At 37.7% G+C, this 21037-nt stretch overlaps 1 protein-coding gene across 6 annotated transcripts in view; it reads right to left on the bottom strand.

The window, feature by feature from the left end:
• LOC149012323 (uncharacterized) overlaps positions 1 to 21037 on the bottom strand; it is a 107272-nt gene that overhangs the window by 47008 nt on the left and 39227 nt on the right. For 5 of the 6 annotated variants that reach the window (XM_089159704.1, XM_089159703.1, XM_089159706.1 and 2 more), the window contains 8 exons: positions 20680 to 20721; positions 14726 to 14836; positions 14468 to 14643; positions 7402 to 7532; positions 7190 to 7305; positions 7033 to 7075; positions 6832 to 6923; positions 559 to 607 (listed from right to left, as the gene is read on the bottom strand). In XM_089159704.1, the coding sequence (XP_089015830.1) occupies positions 559 to 607; positions 6832 to 6923; positions 7033 to 7075; positions 7190 to 7305; positions 7402 to 7532; positions 14468 to 14643; positions 14726 to 14836; positions 20680 to 20721 (760 nt within the window). The remainder of the gene's footprint in view (positions 1 to 558; positions 608 to 6831; positions 6924 to 7032; positions 7076 to 7189; positions 7306 to 7401; positions 7533 to 14467; positions 14644 to 14725; positions 14837 to 20679; positions 20722 to 21037) is intronic. The other variant, XM_089159702.1, reaches the window with a different exon arrangement.

Below are 21037 nucleotides of genomic sequence, written 5' to 3'. Positions count from 1 at the left end.
AATCTTTTTCAACCCATATTAGTTTGAAATAACTTCTACTCTACCATATTGATTCAAAGTCATCCCATGGAATTTAGTAAAACCCTAATTTTTCCCTAGCAATCCATATCCCCTTCCACAAGTATTGCTTTTTTACCTTAGATAAACTCATATAATTTTAGTAATTAGTCGCTGGAAGATACCGAGCTAACCCTAAACTTTAGGGAATTATTTCAAGAAACTCTATCCATAGAGTTGGGTAACATCAATATATTTTTTTAAAGTCAATACATTACAATAATTGGATAAAGCAAACACAAAAAGTGTGTATCAGTACTTGGAAAGCTAAAGTAAGAGATTTTGAATTATTGGAAGCATAAACAAGCAATTACCAGGTCGATAATATAGCACAGCAGTTATTTAGCTATCATTGAGAAATTTAAAACGACAGATTTCCAACTGATCTCATTTGAATTTAGGGAACAGTTTAAGCTAGACTGAGTTAACTTGACTGTCTTCAAATCATTTAGGAAGGCTACTTAAAACACAAACAGATAAAATATCAATTGAGACACTTACCGCAAGTTATTTTCTTCTGATCATTCGCAAAAAGCCTCACCAAATCACCCTACAAAATATCAAAGGTTTGCTCCCTTATACAAACAAAATAAATCTCTCATGTATGATGAAGAAAACATGAAACACTTTTTCACTGTGAGAAATATCTGTTAACACAAATGATCCCTACTCAGGGTTTTGGCCATCACTGGCTTACCACAGACCATTATATAATACATCTCTCCCTCCCTTCTCCTCCACCCCTGGATCCTCGCTTTAACCCCCAACCGATCAAAGTTATGAGATCAGATAATGTTTAAACAGAGTAGTGAAAATGAAGAAACAGAAAACCAGGATTGGCAACTATAGGACAATGCATAATTTGGGCCCAAATCAGATCCCAAGTGGCGGCCTTATAGGGTGGCTGAATTCTACAAGGGGCAAAAAGGTCAATTCCCCACCACCTTTTGAATCAAAATATGGTCCTGAAAAATCTAGAATAATTTTAGTCGGGATCTACTTTTTGTTATTCAATTGAGTTACTGATTAGAGTCCTGATATCTTTAGGAGTCCTAATTGGAATTCTATTTTCACTTGGATTCCTTGTTAGAGTGGAAGATTATGTTTGCAAGTCTATTTGTTTAGGAGATCTAATTAGAATTCCTCATTTAATTGTGTGAGTGAAGACTTAGCGTGACAAGGAATTCTAGTTCAAATAGAATTCCCGTGTTAAGTCCAGGTAGGTTTCTTATTCGTTGAGTCCTAGTTGATTTCCTGCTTTATAAAAGGCTATAAATACAGCCCTCCAGCTACCAGCAAGCCAGTTGATGATTACTGAATAAAGAATAGATTGAAGGTATTGGTTGGAGTCATCGGTTCCCAAGGAGGGAAGCCCACGGCTGTTTGAGTTTAATAATATCTGCAATTGTCAAGCTTTCTTCCTCTCTCTAGCAGCAGCATTCAATTGATTTCTTCTTCACCAAATTCTGCATTCTTCATCTCCTAATTCCTAAAACTAGTAAGCATTTAAGCAAACATCCCTAGCCTTCCCTCTTCCCCCTTCAATCGCACCCTTCTTTTTTATTTTCTATTAACTTTTTAGAATTTTAGGATTTTTCTAAAGACCCAAAAGTCAACGTCCAGTGTATGCCAATGTAATCGTTAGATCCATCCCAAACTTTAGAAGCCTCATCCCCCCCCCCAACCTGAGTGACCATAGGCCACAGTTTGACCCTATTTTGACCATTTGATTTCAAGATATAATTATTTTCTTGAATTTTCATACTTCCCAAGACCCTAAAAACAGAAACCATCATGTCTTTTAACTTAGGCATCCAAACCCCACACCAAACATGAGGATCATATCCCCATATTATTACCAACATTCCCTCCAAGTTTCAACCCATTATGACACCTATAGAACCCAATTTCCCTTCTCAAAGAATCTATCCATATCTCCCATGGGATGGCTATGTATCCTTAAGATCCTAAATATCATCTTAGAGCATATCATATTTGACCATAGAGCATTAATCTAAACTTCTCATTAAGAAGTCGTCCCTTCACAATCCATATCACAAAGGATCCCCACATCCCCCCAACCCTAGACCCCTCTAGACCCTAGCCACAGGAGTTTAGGGGCAAACACCCATAACAACAGAGCATCATTGATCAAATCAAGTTCCTGTCCACCTGTAGTTGCCCTATATGGCTGTTGTCCACAAAGAAGTGACTGAGATTTTACAATGAACAGAAGGCTTAAAGCCCTAAACTACTGTTGGTTGTTTAGAATAGCACCTGAAGACTGGCCCTTGAATTGGGGTTACATCAATTGGTATCAGAGCTATAATAAATCAGCAGTAGCCAGAGTCATTGACAGACAACTACAAATAAGAGTTCGAATACCCTGATGTTGAAGATTATCTTGACCAAAGCCGTCCAATATATTGATGGCTAATATAGAAGAAAGACTGGAGGAGATACATCTTCTAAACAGGCTCGAATTAGTTGAACATAAAACTAAAGTAATTGCTGATAGTGGTAGTCGTGCTAATGTGGTGTCTAATGGAATTTTAAAGAGAACTAATCTTAAAACTGAGAGGCATCCCCAACCCTATAGAGTCTTCCTTATAGACAATGATAGATCAAAATTACCCAAAGGTGTCTAGTATCCATCGGTCTCCATTCTTATTCTAAGGAGGTCTGGTGTGATGTAGATCCTATAGGGCTGTCTGACATAATATTGTGGGGACCATGGTTGTATATTAATGATGTTACCATGGAGAGGGAGAATACCTGTAAGTGTATGCATAAGGGTCAGAAGATTGTCCTCCTTCCCCTAAACCAACCAGCAGATATCAAGAAAAGGCAAGGTCTCAGGACAAGTCAGGAGAACTCCAACACCAAAAGCAACTTTTGGTTCCTACACTAAAGGAATCTGAAGGACCCAGTCATGAAAGCAGGAAAAGCTCTACCACAATCATCAAAGTGGAAATTCCACAACCAGAGGGTGAACCCTCTCCACAAAACCAAAAGCCCATTCCAAAGTGGGTGCTAGAAGACTGACAAAGAAAATGAGGCTAAACTGGAGCAAGACCCAAGGTTGACTCAAGCCCTTGGTAAGAAGGTCATGACAGCCAAAGAATGTGCTAGAGCAAATTATAGGGACGAGGCGAAAGCTATAACACCAAATAAAGAAGTTGATACAACGGACTACAACCACGAGATCAGAGTAACAACACCAGCTGGAGATGTGCTGGAAGTACTACTTTCCGTACTAAAAAGTTCACCATGCCCTTTAAATGGAAGATAGACAGTTCTTGCCCACAATTTTTAAGTAACACCAGCCCCTTTTCTATACGAAACTGACTCTAGCCTTGGTCTCAAAGAGTCTCTTGGAGGAATCACAGTAGGCAAGAACAAAGCCAGCATAGAAAACACCATGGAAGAGAAAAGAATAGTTGAGAGCACTCCTCTATAAGCCTTTGAAATTCAGGATCTGATCTTAAAGACTTAAAAAGTGCGAAGATGGTCCTGCAAAGGGCTACAAAAGCATTGGCAAGGCAGCAGTACTGACAGAAGTAGGACCCCAGAGCATGACTAATGATTTTGAGCCTAAGCATGTCGAATTCCTCATATCCCTTGGTTCTTCGAAAAGGACCCGAAATGTGAGGATTTCATTACTAGTGTTCCTACCCTGCAAAAGTTTTACCAAGGAATGGTGCAAGTGATAACACATGTTACTCCCCTCCCATCATTGCAAAATTCGAGGATGAGTTCACACTAAAGATCTCCAAAGGATTGATCAAGAATCACGTGATAGGCACATTCATCAAGAGATGAATATTTTCAAGAGGGGGAATACATCACTTAGGATGGACAACGACAGGGAAATGCACAATTTGCACCCAAATCAGACCCCAAGTGGTGGCCGAACCCTAAAAAAGGCTATATTCCCATTTCCCTACCCCCATGGGATTGAAAGTGGTCCTGAAAAAAAAATTTAGGAGTTGGGATCTACTTTTTGTTTCTCAATTGAGTAAGTGGTTAGAGTCTTGATATCTCCTATTCTGTTGGTGAGACAAATAAGCTTCCCAAACAAGGAGGGCATTCCCTCCTAAGTCCTAATCAATATCCCAAATAGAAAAATAAGTCCAATTACAATCTGCAGTAAAACATATGCTTTTGCAGCTTTCTTATTCAGATCATCTATTTCCTTAGGAAACTCTGTAGGATCTCACCACAGTTGCTGCTACCTCAGCAGAGCCCCTGTCATGTAATATGCTGCTTGGTTTGCTCTCTCCATACATGCCTAGAGTTGCATGATTCTCCTTTTGTAGCTTGACACTTCGAAGGCCCTTGGGTAGTCCCATTAAGAATGCCTAATGCTAGTTTAGAATCAGATCTGATGGTAAACTCCAAATACTTGAGTGCAAATCTGGATCCCTCTATTTATGGCTTCTAACTGTATTACCACAACTAATAACTCTTCTCTTCTACCAGCATATGCCATGATTTGACTACCTGAATTATTCCTTCCAACTCCCTCATATGTAGCTGTTGAATTCATTAATGCACCATCACAATGCAAATAGATCATATTTATAGATGACCTGAACCAAGAAGAATCCTATTTTTCCAAGCTACTTGAATATTCCACTTCTCAGCTATATAAATAGCCTGGGTGATTTCCACACTACTAATGCATAGAGCAGCACATTTCACATGCACATCATTCCCAATGGCTGCTATTTGCTGCTCTTTTGTTCTGATTTTTATATTTGAAGATCCAATAATTTCTCTAATCCAAAGGTGATGAATAGTCACACAAAGTGCCAACTTCATAAATACTCCTATTCTCTCCTTTTGCTTCAATATGGTTCCTAATCTAGGCAGTTGCTTCATTTATCCTTGTTTTTTCCATCCTTCTATTTGTAAAAATTTAAAGTTCTCTCTCCACACAAAGGAATTAAAATGACAATGAAAGAAAAGGTGGTCTCTACAAACCGCACCACCTTCCACCAATGAACTTTCTGTGCCTTTTGATAGGAGACAATACCAAGCTGATGTGGTGAACATTCCTGTGGCATTCCTTTCCAATCCACCATGTTTGCCTTGGTAGGATCAAGCCTTTCCACAAAGTGGCAGGTCTCTCCAGAAATACATTAGATTCATTGGTCTCCCTGTAATCCTCCATATCCATCAAGTGATTCTTCAGATTATCAACTTCGGCCTAGTTCTTTATATGGAAGATATTATCCTTACAGTTAGGGTGAGGCACAAGCAGCACAACTAAAAGTCAATAATTACTCACATTGGCTACTCTAGAGTAGTTCATAAGATTCTATTGAGCAAAGAGCTACACTACCATCAGTTACGATTGGGTCACTATTGTGAGTATGTTCAACATGTGCATAACATCATTCTAGAAGCTCTTAATCAAAAAGAGTCCATATATGGTTTTGAACCTCCCCGACACTCTTCATGGTATTAGAGGCAGCAATACAGGTAACAGGCCTTCTTTGATAACACAACAATTTTAGTCTACGACTCGAACTAACTTGTCTTAATATATGGTATTCATTGTCAAAGCACTTACATTTTGTTAAGAGTAATGACCTATTGGCTGTATCAAATTTGACCAATTTCATGTATACTTTGACTAATCCCTTGCGATTCTATACCCGTAGGTACATATTTATGACGGATACAACATGAAAAAGAATGTCTCTTAAAATCACTAGACTGATACACAATTGATATACAATGCTTTAAAACTTGATACTTTTTGGTTGGTAGCAGGAGAGAGAGAGAGAGAGAGAGAGAGAGATGTTTGCCTTCATTCACAAGAACTAAAAATGTCAACCTATTGCTGATCAAGAAGAGGGTATGATCTAGGTTTTAAGTATCCCACAATACCAATATTATGATATGATATTGCTGATGCATATCCATATTGGACACATCTCTTTTTTTTAAAAGGCACATATTGGATTGTAACAAAATGTATTGGCAGGTAGGATACAATAAGTTGACACAATTCAACACCATTCTTAATTCTTGTATAGGGTAAATAGGTGCACCAATACATCTTCATACTGATCAATGGATAAAGCTTGATACATCTGGACATATACCGATACAATTGATACATCTATAAAAAAATCATTATCGATTATAGGGTCGATATAACTCCTATTCTAATTTGAACTGATATAGCTTGATACTGATACATCTAGATATATACCGATACAATTGATACATTTATTAAAAAAAAAAAATCATTACTAATTATAGACTCAATGTAACTCCTATTCTAATTTGAAAATGAAGGAGAAGCCTCAACCAAGAGTCTAAAATCTTCCATTTAATCTTGGTTTTCCACACTTCTGAACTAAAAAACTAATTAAGGAGTCTCTTCAGCATTATCTCTCACATCATCCAATACTCTTTATGACAATAAACAACCACAACATGTAATAAACAGGATTTTAAACAATATCAATTTAATGCATTTGATTGAATTGGTTATACATTATTCTTTTACCACAGTGTTTATGCATGATACCTGTCATATATTATTTAATTACATTATTAAAGTGTACTTTCATGCATATTTGACCATTTTCAAGCATTTTGGTGCTATTCTATACATATCAATAATATGAGACGATAAATCTCTTAAAATCACCAGAACGATACGATGCTTGATATGGATACTTTCTAAACCTTAGCTATGATATCTAGGAAATCTACAAATAACTGAAGTAATTCCAGTTGAGGCAGCTGCAAAACCTGACAGCCTCTTTCATCCATTGGTATACATTCCACAGCAATAAGCTTATCCACATCATCAGCTGTCACCACATATTCTGGATTTGTGGCTCCTGCTCCAAGAAAAGATAAACTATAATGATACCCAACGCATGATTCCACTAAATTTGAAGTAATAGTTAAGGCACACATCAATTTATTATATGCCATTGTAATGCTTACCCTCAATGTACTGCCTAGTGCCATTTTGAAGATGACGAACCCACTAAACAGTGCATGTCAACATAAATTATATACAGTTCATCAGAAAGAATGCAAGCATTAATCCTAGTCCAGGAACTTGCAAGATCCTAACGGGGGGGGGGGACCAAGTGATTACCTGAAACATACAAAGAGAAGTTCCATTTACAGGATATCCACATGCTTGCAGTGTGTTTCCCAGTTTGGCATCACCAATAATTTGAAAACCTTCTATGCCAGGTAAGAGCCCCTCTGCTAAAAAAAAAAGATGCAACTTTACAAGATATCAGGAAACATAATAGTGGATTCCAACAATAATCAAATTTTGGTTGTAGTGACTACAGTCATTACCTTCTGAGGCTGAAGAAGTGTGCTCCTCATACAAGGTAGGGAAATGAAAGTGGGTATCAGCACTTGCATTGTTTTCATTTGCCTTCCCAGAGTTATCCACAACATTACCGCGGGATTGACCTTCAGAACCCCTGTGGATATTACTCAAAGGCTTGTAAGAAACTAAGTAACACCAGGTACCAGTATAGGAAAAGTTTTACACTTTCAGTGGGGTAGTTTACAAGCTGACTGATATGCTCAAACTCCAGGTACTACAACAATCTAAGCATTTATTGAAATATCAAACAAGAAATGGATAATATGGAGCATTCACAGGGAGAGCGGATAAAAAGACAATCATCTAACATATATTTCTAATAGAAGAAAAATGTTGTAAATGATCAGAGATACAATGCACCCAGATGCAGCCAGACTTAAAGGGTATGCAGCAGCCTTTGCTAAAAAGTGCAAGGGCAAGGATAAGAAGCTCCAGTATTGCAACAAAACTAACTGGAAGTAGCCAAAAGGGAAATCTAGGTTTTTTTTTTTTTTACTCAAAATCCAATTATCTTTTGGCAATAATGGGGGTTTTAACATTGTCGGCAGCATAGGGAGAAAAGATGGGGTGAATTTGGCAGCCAGCAGCCATGGAAGAGCTCAATGATGGCATACTTAAAGCTGTATCAACAGACATGAAATGAAGAGGGGAATAATTCCCTTGGTCTAGTAATCAAAGGGGAGGTAGTAGGATATGCTCTTAAGCTGGATAGGGTCCTACTCAATAATGAATGACTGGATAGACTAAGGGTGTCTGAAGCTGAGTTTCTAGAACCTGGGTTTTCTGATCATAGTTTAAAGATCTTGGAAAAGTACAATGCCCAGAGAAATTCAAATTTTTACAACCTTGGACAGCCAAGGATGGATATCAAGAGGTGGTTGAATGAGTGTGGGGTAAACCATGAGATAATAGGCAGAATCCTCTATTAAGGCTTGGTGCCTCCTAGCAAAATATCAAAAAGAAGCTTCTACAGCAGAACAGTAATGAACTTGGGGTCATTTTACCTGGCAATTAAGGAAGCAAAAAAGGAGGTCAAGCAGATTCAAGGCCTAATTAGTACTTCTCATGGTGACAACCTCTTAAGAAGAGAAAGAGAAGTGAAAAAGCAAGTTGCAGGCAGCACTGCAAACGGAGGAAAATCCCTTAGGAAAAAATCTAGAGTGTGGTGGTTACAACTTACAACTTCAAGATGGAAATAATGCTTTCTTCCAGAAGTAGTTAATGGTAAACAGAATAGAAACCACATTCTAGAATAAAAAATCAGCAAGGGGGTGGTACTCTTGAAGACCCAATGAATATTTAAAATTTAAAAAAACTTTAAAAAAATGGGAGGCAATTGAGTTCTTCACCAAGCTTTTTGGAATAGCAGAAGGGATGCGTGGAGCTGCCCACCAAATATTCCACCGAAGGAAGGGTTGTCCATGGAACAATAGATTTGGCTGGAAGAACCTATTTCAAAGGAGGAGACAAAAGAAGTGGTTTTTGAAATAGAAGATTCTAAGTCTACTGACTCTGATGGGTTGTGGTGCAATTCTACAAGCATTGACAGGACTTGGTGGGGAAGGAGCTTATGGGAGCAATCTAATGGTTTTTGGAGCAGCCAGTTATGCCTAACTCCATTAATGCAACCTTTGTTACATTACTCCCAAAAGGGGGAAAAGTGGGAACATTTGCATGATACAGACCTATTGCATTATATAATTTGTTATAGAAGATTACCATAAAGATCCTCATGAATAGGATGGAACAGGTGGCTGGTGGCCTTATAAGTGAGAACCAGTCTGCATCCATCAAAGAGAGGTTGGTAAACGAAAATATTCTAGTGAGCAATAATACTGTGAGAGGGATAGAAGAGAAAGTAGCTTCCCCCTGAGCTGTGTTGAAGGCAGATTATGATTTGCTCAGCAAGAAGTTTCTGTTAGATGGAATGCAGCAGATAAAATTCCCTAATAAGTTTTTAGGATGGGTAAAAGCTTGCATTAGCTCTCCTATGTTCTTTATCCTGATAAATGGCAGCTCAACAGGCTATTTAGAGATGGATGGCCGAATAAAGTTGCTATCTAAATGCAAATCAGCGGGTATATCACGTTTGATGTTTGCAAATGACTTGATTCTGTTTGTGAAGGCGACTCCCAACTTGGTCATGGCTAGCATAGGGGCCCTAGATGAGTTTGCCTCCTACTCTAGGCTGCAACTCAATCAGGCAAAGTCCTCTATTATTTTAGTGCTCTCACCCAAAATAATAAAGTGCAATTGGAATTAACGGGTTTCTCTAAAACTAAGTTGCATATGCGGTATCTTGGAGTTCCTTTATTTTTAGGTAAATTATCAAGAGGTTATTGTGGAGCCATCCTAGACAAGGTGAGAAGGCGACTCGAGGGGTGAAAAGCCATATTTTCTCATATGCAGGGAGGTTGCAGCTACTGTCTTTAGTGATCTAAGGGTTCTAAACGTGCTATATTTATTGGTCTGCATTTTTTTGGGCTGCCAGGAAATGTGATTAAAAATCTGGAGTCCGTCTTCTCAAACTTCTTATGGATGGCACCTTCTTTAGAAATGAAGATCATTTTCTAACATGGGATGCAATGTGCATGCCAAAGGAGGGAGGCTTAAGATTCAACACACAAAATACTTCAACACGGTAGGTATCCTAAGGCCGCTATAGTGGAATGCATCAGAGAAAGAGAGAGCAATTGGGTCCATACACCACAGGGTGTACAGTACATATGTTAGACATGATTCCATATGGACAGTCAAACCAATATTTAACTATTCTTGTACACAGATTCTAAGGTATAGGGATAAAGCCAAACCTCATATACAGCATATGGCTGGTGATGAAAAGGGTACTCACACGTGGCTGGATAATCCGCACTCTAGAAGTATTTTGATTAAAAGATATGGGAATACAATCAAGCTAGATGTCAAGTTACTGTACTGAGATGGTTGCACAAATTTCTCATTGATGGAAGATGGAGAACCAGCTGAATCTAATGTATTTCTGGAGAGACCTGCCACTTTGTGAAAAGGCTTGATCCTACCAAGCAAACATGGTGGATTGGAAAGGAATGCCACAGGAATGTTCACCACTAGATCAGCTTGGTATTGTCTCCTATCAAAAAGCACAGAAAGTTCATTGGTGGAAGGTGGTGCAGTTTGTAGAGACCACCTTTTCTTTCATTGTCATTTTGATTCCTTGGTGTGGAGAGATAATTTTAAATTTTCACAAATAAAAGGATGGAAAAAACAAGGATAAATGAAGCAACTGCCTAGATTAGGAACCATGTTGAAGCAAAAGGAGAAAATAGGAGTATTTATGAAGTTGGCACTTTGTGTGACTATTCATCATCTTTGGATTGGATCTTCAAATATAAAAATCAGAACAAAAGAGCAGCAAATAGGAGCCATTGGGAATGATGTGCACGTGAAATGTGCTGCTCTGTGCATTAGTAGTGACCAAATCACACAGGCTATTTATATAGCTGAGAAGTGGAATATTCAAGTAGCTTGGAAAAATAGGACTCCTAAGGCCTGTTCTTGGTTCACGCTATCTATAAATATGGTCTCTTTGCATTGTGATGGTGCATTAATGAATTCAACAGCTACATATGAGGGAATTGCAAGGAATAATACTGGTAGTCCAATCATGGCATATGCTGGTAGAAGAGAAGGGTTATTAGTCTTGGTATTAAAGTAAGAAGCCGTACATAGAGGGATCCAGATTTGCACTCAAGTATTTGGAGTTTAACATCCTATCCGATTCTAAACTAGCATTTGGCATTCTTAATGGGACTACCCAAGGGCCTTGGAAGTGGCAAGCTACAAAAGGAGAATCATGCCAATCTAGGCATGTATGGAGAGAACACACCAAGCAGCAGATTACATGAAAGGGGCTCAGCTGAGGTAGCAGCAGCTGTGGTGAGATCCTACAGAGTTTCCTAAAGAGCTAGAAGATCTAATTAAGAAAGCTGCAAAAGCAAATGTTTATTGCAGATTGTACGTGGACATATTTTCGTTTTTGGGATACTAGTTAGGACTTAGGACTTAGGAGGGAATGCCCTCCTTGTCTAGGAAGCTTATCTATCTCATCGTTACTCGTCCTGATACTTCCTATTTTGTTGGTGTGTTAAGCCAATTTATGCAGTCTCCTAGAAAGGCCCATTGGGATGCTGCAATGAGAGTATTTCGGTATCTCAAGAGTGTGCCTTGGAAGGGACTGATTTATCGGCCAAATTAGAGTATGGATTTGGTGATTTTTTCTCATGCTGATTGGGCAGGGTCTGCAGCTAATTGCTGGTAAACAACGGATTATTGCATTTTTCTTGGTGGAAATCTTGTAACTTGGAGAAGCAAGAAGAAATCTACTGTTGCCCGATCTAGTGCTGAAGCAGAGTATAGAGCCATGGCTCACACGGCTGCGAGTTGATTTGGACTGTGGGTTCGTTCCCTGTTGGGGGAAATGGGATTCCCAATTACTGTGCCTATGAAAATGTTCTATGATAATCAGGCTGCTACCTATATTGCAAGTAATCTTATGGTCCATGAGAGGACAAAGCATACAGAGGTTGACAGTCACTTTGTTCGTGATGCATTCAAGAAGAAAATCATTGAGACTCCCCTTGTGAGTTAAACTGACCAGCTAGCAGATTTGTTCACTAAAGCTCTATTCAAGCCAAGTTTTCACACTAATTGTTGCAATCTAGGGGCATGGGAGACTTGTATGCTCCAGCTTAAGGGGGAGTGTTGAAGAATGTGCAGAAGCACCAAGGTTGCTGCCTTGGTGCGCAAGCTTACTTTTTGAGGATCTTTCCTCTTTTGGATGTGTTGCATTACTTTCTATTTTTGGTGTAGGAGCCTTGGTGAACAAGGTTTAGGAGTTTTGGAAGTCATACTTCTTAATTTTCTGTTAATTACTAATTCTAGAACTTTCCTTTTCTGTAGTTTCTATTTTTGACAGATCTTAGGAGTTAGAGTGCTAGTGTTTTCTTTCCTTTCTGGAGGTCAAGTTTCTTGTCTCCCAAGTTGTAGTGTTGAAGGTTATAAACAAAGGTTACCTGCAATTCTAGTGCTCCTTGCTAGAATTGCAAGTGTTGTGTGGTTCCTCTCACTTCGTCTTCTCTTTTCTTCTTCTTTGTTCTTCTTATTGCTGCACTGTTTTGGCTCATTAAAGTCTATTTTCTAACATGGCCCATTACATCAAGAAACACAAAACTAAGACGCTTAAGACTCATAGCAAACCCAACCATGGGGAAAAATAAGTATTAAGAGGCAATTCACCAATTTGACAATCTATACTGCATCATATTGCAAGGAAGGATACAATTCTATTTCAGGAAGAAGTTTATCACTTGATTGAGAAGTTGTTCAACTTTCTATTTGTTCTTGTTTGGGACAAGGATCAAACAGCTGCTAGAGTTGCTAATAAGGGTAACTAGGGACACAAAAGTCAAGTGCACAGTTGTGAAGTAGTTGCATGGTAACACATATCGCCGACATTCGGCCAAAATTGACCAAATTTTGGTCATTTCAGCAAGTAGTGATATTTTTTTGTGACCAAAACCGAAACCAGTATTGTTTCGGAAAAATATCGGTGATATCTCGTGAAAATCAGCGATATATTACCCGATTTTACAATTTGTCATGAAATATAATAATATTTTTTTAAATCTACTTCACATCACATGTATTGTGTACATCATTTTATGGTGGCGTTTACAAGGGTGGGAACTAGAAGTAGTGTAATTAGTGGGACCCGCTAGCTTCCATCACTTCATTTCGAGTCCTTTGACTTTGTCTCACATGGTGAGTAATTATTACACTTTTTGAAGACCCAAACCCAACTTTAAATCTCCACCATTGGATCGCTTTTGCATATCCCTAGCTGTCATTGGGTCACTTAAAAAGATAATCAGTGGAAATGCCATTACTTGATACCTGATGACTTAGAGGGAGAATTTTCGGTCCGATATTTTGGCGAAATTCACCGTTTCTTTTGTTTCAGCAAAAGTTGAAACGGTGAACTTAGCCGAAAAATCGCACTATGAGTAGTTGTCTGTTCATAGTAGACTTATGAAATAAGAACCATAGCCTATATAAGCAATCCATAAACTACTTTATAATCAAGCAATGGTCCAAGAAATTTCCACCCATCTTAGCTTTATCAAAGAATTATTAGCCATTAGCCACAAGCTGCAATTGAGATACCGGCACATAGTACTTTTGTTACTAGGATACACTGTTAAGTTTACTTCATATAGAAATTTATTCTTGCCAAGTTCTTTTTAGCTGTTAAAGTAAAATATGACAGGATAGGCCTCCCCACAACAGTTAGGTCCATTACAAGCTAGTGGTCATTGATTTGAGCAGGAAAACAGCCTCTCCATGAAATGAGGAAATGCTCTCTACTTGATGACTCCTAGTCCCAGCAATGATGGTAGCCTCGTGCACTGTGTATGCCCTTTTCACAAAGTATGCTTGAAAATATTACTGTTCTTTGATTTAGAATAGAACTAAAGGGGTGTGGGCCTTGGTGCAATGGTTGGTGGACCACACTAGTAGCCTAAGGTTAAGGTATCAAAACAGCCTCTCAGCAAAACTTGGTGGGGGTAGGGGCTATGCAGAAAACATGACCCTCCCACCCCCCTTGGGGGGGGGGGGGGGGGGGGACTCCACTTGTGCAGAATGTAGGCTGCTATTTGCATTCTGCACTGCAACTGATCCTTGGCAAGGTTTGTCCAATTTTTGAAGTTTTCTTGGTTTTCCTGATCCTTCCTATTAAAAGATACCTTTGTTCCTCTAAACCAATCTAAACCTTTATATAGCCAAAATCCATACACTGTTTTATCATAAATTACCTTTGTGAAGTGCAGTAAATACATTCAGTACATGACTGAACAAGAACTGTCAATTTTTTGAAGAACAAGCATTTTTTAACATACAAGATCTTTCTACCAAGTAATAAAAGATGAATACAAATCATAAAAACAAACCAACAAGAAAATTTCATTGGAGAAAAAGAACAGAACTAACCTGTCACTGTTAATGAAGAACTCCGTTCTACTTTCTCTATGGTGCATCTCAGAATTCGGTGTCATGCCTTTCATGTCCATTGGATCAAGGTTCCAAGGAAATCTTGTTATATTAGTGGATGGTTCTATATCTCTTTCATGTAAAAAGATATTAGAAGAATGAAAACCATTTGGGACCTACAAAGAGAATAGTACGACCATATGAAGCTGAATAGTGAAAGAGGCAGAAAAAGAAATAGGAGGACCAGCCCAATATTACCGTAGTTGTTTGAGGTTGACCTTTCAAGACACTGGTTGACTGGTTATCTTTATTTGTAGATCCATCACCAACTTGATATGCCAATTTAGAATTAATATCCATATAATTAGCCTACATTTAAAAGGAAAGGTATGCTCTTAAGAAAGTTTGGGTTGCTTGGCCATGAAGTAGAATGCACAAAATTTTCATACTTCATGCCAAAGATAGCAAATCTAATACAACAATCTGAATAAAGATTCTTAAAAAGAATTTATTTTATTGAGAAGGGATAAGTAAAATTTTAGTGAACTGTAAGCATAAACAAATGTATAAACTTTGACATGTCTCTAGTAACAAAGGAGATTCTAACATCTGATTATAAAACAAAAAAAAATCAAGGAAGAGAGTTTCCAACTAATATATTCCTATGAAGCTTAAGTCATGGTTCAAACACTCAACCTCAATGACCCAGAAAACCAAGATCTCATCGGGATGGTGCATTTTTTCCAGCCCAACTCAAGCCAAATCAGTGGTCTTTCTTGATGAGTTTTAGGGATCAATTTGGGCTAGAAATTGGTATTTACCTTATTTTAGGCCTTTTAAACACATTGGTGGCCTTTTAAACACATTGGTGGCTCTGATAAGTGATAAGCTCCGAGAAAGTCGTTTAAAGTGGCACAGCCACGCCCAACAGAGGCCTGTAAATGCCCCTGCATGGAGAAGTGATATAATCCAAATTGAAGGAACTAGAAGAGCTAAGGGTAGATCCAAGATAACCATAAGAGAAGTGATGAGAAAGGATATGCACAACTTAGGCCTTGTATCTAGCATTGCCTCAAATAGAGCTGATTGGAAGGCATGAATTCATGTAGCCGACCCCATTTAGTTAGGACAAGGCTTGCTGCTGTTGTTGTTGTTGTTGTTGTAAGCACATGGTGGCCTTAGATTTATGAGAAAACAACTGTAGATGTGATTTCTAAACTCCAATTCAACCCTATCTTTGAAACCAATATGCTGAAGAAATGAAGATGCAGACTAATAAGAACATACCTAACCTAATATGGAACTTGATGTGATTGATGGTTCTAAAGTTTAGTTGTTCAAAGCATGGTCTCACAACCTAAAGTCAGTGATGAATGGCCACAGACAAACATTTTTATCACTTAACACCAGCCATCAGTGCAAGAATTGTCATGCTGCCATCAACAACAGGAGCTGCAAGAATGTAGTTACCTACAATGCCATTACCAGGATGGAGCTCAAACTAGAGGCTCATCCCAAACCATACAAGGTTTTTTTAGGTTAACTAATATACCAATCCATTAACTCTTAGGTCTTTAGTCAGTTTTCACTAAAAGCTATGAAGATCAAATATGGTAGTGATGTCCTACAGATGGCTGTTGCTCATGTCATTGTAAAAGGTCAAGATCCTATCACAGAGATGTCATCATTATATGAGGTTCAACATGTGGCTTTAAATACAACAACAACAACAACAACAACAACAACAAAAGCCCCCACTATGGGGGGCCTGGTTCTGCCCTCCAATCGGGCGCTGTCAGGCCTAGCTTCATTCCTCTCACCACTTCTCCTAAGGTTATCTTAGGTCTACCCCTAGCTCTTCTAGTTCCTTCAATATGGATTATATCACTTCAACATGTGGCTTTAAATCCAAAGGGAAAAAGACTAGACTGACTCATCATGTCACAAAAGAGCCCAGGGTTGTAGACTATAAGGGTAGTACCTCCAAGCAAACTCCTTCTTAAACACTGGACATGCTAAACCAGCAACAATTTATTTACTGATAATTCCTAGAGAAGTACAACTCGCATTAGAGGAGTTCGAGCGCAATACCCCAAAGCATAGTTGTCAAGGCAGTAGGCACTCCAAAGCATTTGAGCTCTTGCTTAAGCACTTCAGTGCTAAAATGTTGCCTAAGCGGTGCCTAAGCAGTATAAATCGTGTTCAAATAGAATTTTTCTAAATAAGTGGTTTCTTGGTATGCATTCCCACTTTCCCAAGACTACACTTCGAAATTCCTGATCTAGGATTTGTATGCTGGAGTAGCAGGGTATTTTGGTCAAGATAAGACTATTAGCCTAATAGAGGACCAACTTTCTGGGAAGAACTTGCGAGAGACATTCTCAAAATCGTAAGTCAATGCAAGACAAATCGAACAGCTAAGAAATAAAAGCAGAACATTAAATTCTATGCCCCCTACTATTGCCAAATGCCCCATGGCAAGACCTTAATCTAGACTTCATGCTTGGCTTACCTAGGATTTCGAGAGGACATGACTCTGTATTCGGGGTACATATAAATATTCACATAATATAGTAAAATTACATGGTTCAGTAGTGTACCTACATCAGAGATTACCATTGTTGGGAACGTCTAACTAACTTCTCACTCAATTGATACATAACAAAGAGGATTCACATTATGCACAGTATTTTCTGCTTTTGTAACTGTCAAACCTCTCATCAAAATGAACAGTGATGTTCCCCTCAAAAACTGAGTGAAATCAATATGTTATACACCCTAATCCAAGTTAGACAACCTCCAGAAAGTCCAAAAGAAGCTCACCTAATAATAGTCCTTGAGATGACATCTTTTGATATATTATTCAAGAGAGAGGCGGTTCTCAAATTAGGAATGAAGAAGTAAGTGACATACAATATATGCAGAAAAAGCCATTTAGGCCTCTTTAAATATGAAAATAGATAAAATACAGCAATGTAATAGGTCCAAAGGATGATTTAAAAATTGATCTTGATCAATGAAGAGGATCTACTAACAACCAAAAGCAACTGCACGTAGGGTTAGACAGAAGATCCAACACTCACTATTATTTAGCATTGCATGTATGATGTGAGTCATATGAGGACCTGTTTGTTAAAACACTTTAGACAAAATACCAAGGCACATGTGTCAAGGCGATACCCAAGGGCTAGCACCAACACAGAATGTAGTACGGCCTCCTAACATATGGAGATTTAATGTTACATATCAAGCCATACAATTGTATCTTGCATTGCACCCTTCACAACCCCCTCTTCCTTTTCACCTTGCTGCCCTAACCAAGAACTACTGCATTTCCACATGAACTCCATGTCCTTAGCCAACAATGACAACAACTCCTTAAAACATGTTCATGGGAATTACACACAATAGTCCCATTCATGAGGTTGACTTCATGTAATAGAGGATACAAAATAGAACTTCCAAATGACCAGTCCTAGGAGCTTACGTGAAATGGATTGTCCTTCCAACTACATAAAACAACATTTGATCTGAAGAAAAAAATAAATTAACTTCCCACCAGTTTTGGTTCACTGCATTAATTAATAGATGGCCACTGTCATCACCTAATATATGATTTTGGTCAACAGGAGTGGCAACAGCAGCTCATTAGATTACGCTGAACTAGTTTCAAAGCGTTGATCGAGAACCAAAACCAAGTGGATATGGTTAATCTGGCAAGTACAAGAGGAAAATTTTTCACCTAAATATGTAATTGTATGATGGTTTAATGATAAGTGCAAGAATGATGGGGGGCCAACTCAACTAATATAGGGTACATTAAGGATCAGCTTTTAAGCCCTTATTTAATGGCACCTATCATGGATAAAACCAGAGATAGTCATCATGGTGCAAATTTGGACAGGCAAAAACCAAAATCTTCCAGGTTTAGACCGAATTTCGGTTAAAACCTGGTTTCTTTTTTTCTTTTTCTTTTTTCAACCCTATGTTTTAGGCATAATAAACATTTCATTTGATTTCTTGCCTCCTACCTATTTAAAGCATAATAAACAAAATTAAACTAGCATTTTGCCAAAAAAAACCACTGAAAATTTATCATTCAGGTATACTAAAAAATGACTAGTTCTGACAAGTACAAATTGTATTGCATACAGGCATAAAATCATTAGCATGCATGAATTGTTTGATAGACTGATTAAATATACAACAAGTCAACAAAATACAATGGCCAACTAGATCAAGTGATGGTGTCTCATACATATTAAGTTGAAGCCCATATATCATGAACATATATGTATTCTTTTCAAAATAAATAATTTAAAAAATAGTTTAAAAATAAGTTTAACACCACAAAATCATAGATCATAGTCCTAGAATAAACATATATTAATTTCAAGGCAATACAAGATCATTTAAGGCATGAATAAAACAAAAATAAAAAAATGGAAAGTTTGGACTGTTGGGTATGGCTCATGCTTCACATTCTATTGAAACTTGTGAGGTCAAAACAAGGTCAAAACCTGCAAAATTTAGGTTAAAATCTGTGAAATATCGGTTGAAACCTATGATTTTGACAAAATCTTGAAGATTTAGTTTCGATTTTCAAAAATGCAGTGATTCCGGTCGAAATTTCGATCATTTCGATCAAAATTTACTCTTGTCAAATGAGGTTCCTTGGTGGGGGGGATGGGGGGTGCGGATGTGCGTGTTTTCTACTGATAATATCGATTGGTACATGAGACACAACAAGGATCGATGACAATATCGAGTTACGGAGATTTAACTTTGGAATCAACATGTTTTAAGTTAAGTAGAACAAAGATGAAACAGCTAGTATGACTTCAGTTATACTAGTACAGAAAACGAGGGTTTGAAAGTTGAAACTTGACAAGGAGAATTCACAAAGTGATTCTTTTAAGGATCTTGGCCTAATTATAAATAAAGGTCATATAGAGGATGATGTTTCCTAGAGAATTAAGATAGGATAGAGGAAGTGGAGAGGTGCATCTGGGGTTTTGCATGATCTACATACACAGGTTGCAACAAATCCTGATGGTTGGAACTTTCTTTCTGTTTTCCTCAAAAATTCATATCAATGTTAAAAGACTCAAAACCCACTCAAGGGCATGGCCCGCAACTGTACAACCAGTAACACAAGCCATTTATATGAGAAGAAAGCCTTCAGCATCACCCAGTCCAGCATCATAGGACAACTAACTAAGTAGTAAGCCTCCAACCCCATTTAGAAGTTAGATGGTGGACTCGCACTTTTGGAGTGAAGACGGAGGACAAACAGTCCAAACCGCGAATATTTCTCACTAATGGCTTTAGTATGCCAAGTTTGACTGTATAGCAAGTAATTTGGATATAATGAATAATGACAATCAATTCAACAATTAAATGGAAATGTTGACAGTATATAGTATCTAATGTAACAGATATCCTATTGTGACTTCAGTTGCAATCAAACAGCTGCATGAATATGTCTCTTGCATAAATAAATATCAAAGGGAGAGCAATAAGGTTATGTTTATCATTTACCTGATTCATACATTAAACATCATTATGGATACTTATTACTAGCCTTCACACAACACCACAAATATCTTTAAATGGATTTTGCTACTAAATGAATGGGTAATTTGGCTGTTTTGGGTCGATAATTTAGTCCTCTGATTCTAGAGTTTAAAGAGAAAAGGGTTACTATTTTTAAATACATTTCATTTACTCATCATAGGCTATCTCTATTTTGAGAATAAGGATCTTATACAAAAATATCAATCGGAGAAGTGAGTCATTCTACCAAAATGGAAAAATAATGGTTGTGAAGAAACATGATTGATAAACCAATAAGGACAAATTAGACAAATAAATAACCAAAGATAACGTAAGAGATAAAACCAAAAGAAACGAATATAGTTCACCAGAAAATTTGCAAGTCCATCAATGAGACAAGATAACTAACAAAGAAGAAGATCACAACAGTAAAAGGAAAATCCTAAGAAATGAATCCAAATTCTATGACCCAAATAATAAAAAAACCCTTTCTCTTTTCATAAATGATGAACTACAGTAGGCCAACATACTCAATCCCAGACCCATAAGCCCAACAACCATCTTCACAAACCTGGGGGTTGATATCAGATAACCATAGAAAATATCTATTTATAAACCCAAAACAGTTCCATCTGGTTGTAATATGAGAAGCTTACATGAGACATTCTAATCTTCCATTGCAACTCTTCATATAGACGCTGCAAAAACGTAGCAAAAAAAGTAAGGTTTCATGCCGAAAACTTTATGTAATTTCCTAAAAATTACTAATGCACAAACAGTTCCTCTTATAATAGAAATGAAAGGATAAATGTTTTCAATATGAAAGTAGAATTAAATGCTTATCATGGGAAACAAATTTGTCCTAAGAATAGAGGAACTAAAATATTAATACTTCAGAATTCAAAAAATCATATACCAAATCAAAAATTCAATTGACAGTTTTGACACCATCAAAGTCCTTCAGTTTTAAGCCTTCTCTCCATAAATTCCTACCATTGGCACCATCACCCACTT

The sequence above is a fragment of the Hakea prostrata genome, chromosome 6 (assembly GCF_041222555.1).
Source record: "Hakea prostrata isolate BN-2017 chromosome 6, UWA_Hpros_2, whole genome shotgun sequence".
NCBI lineage: Eukaryota > Viridiplantae > Streptophyta > Magnoliopsida > Proteales > Proteaceae > Hakea > Hakea prostrata.
This window is presented reverse-complemented; position numbering and strand designations above follow the sequence as displayed.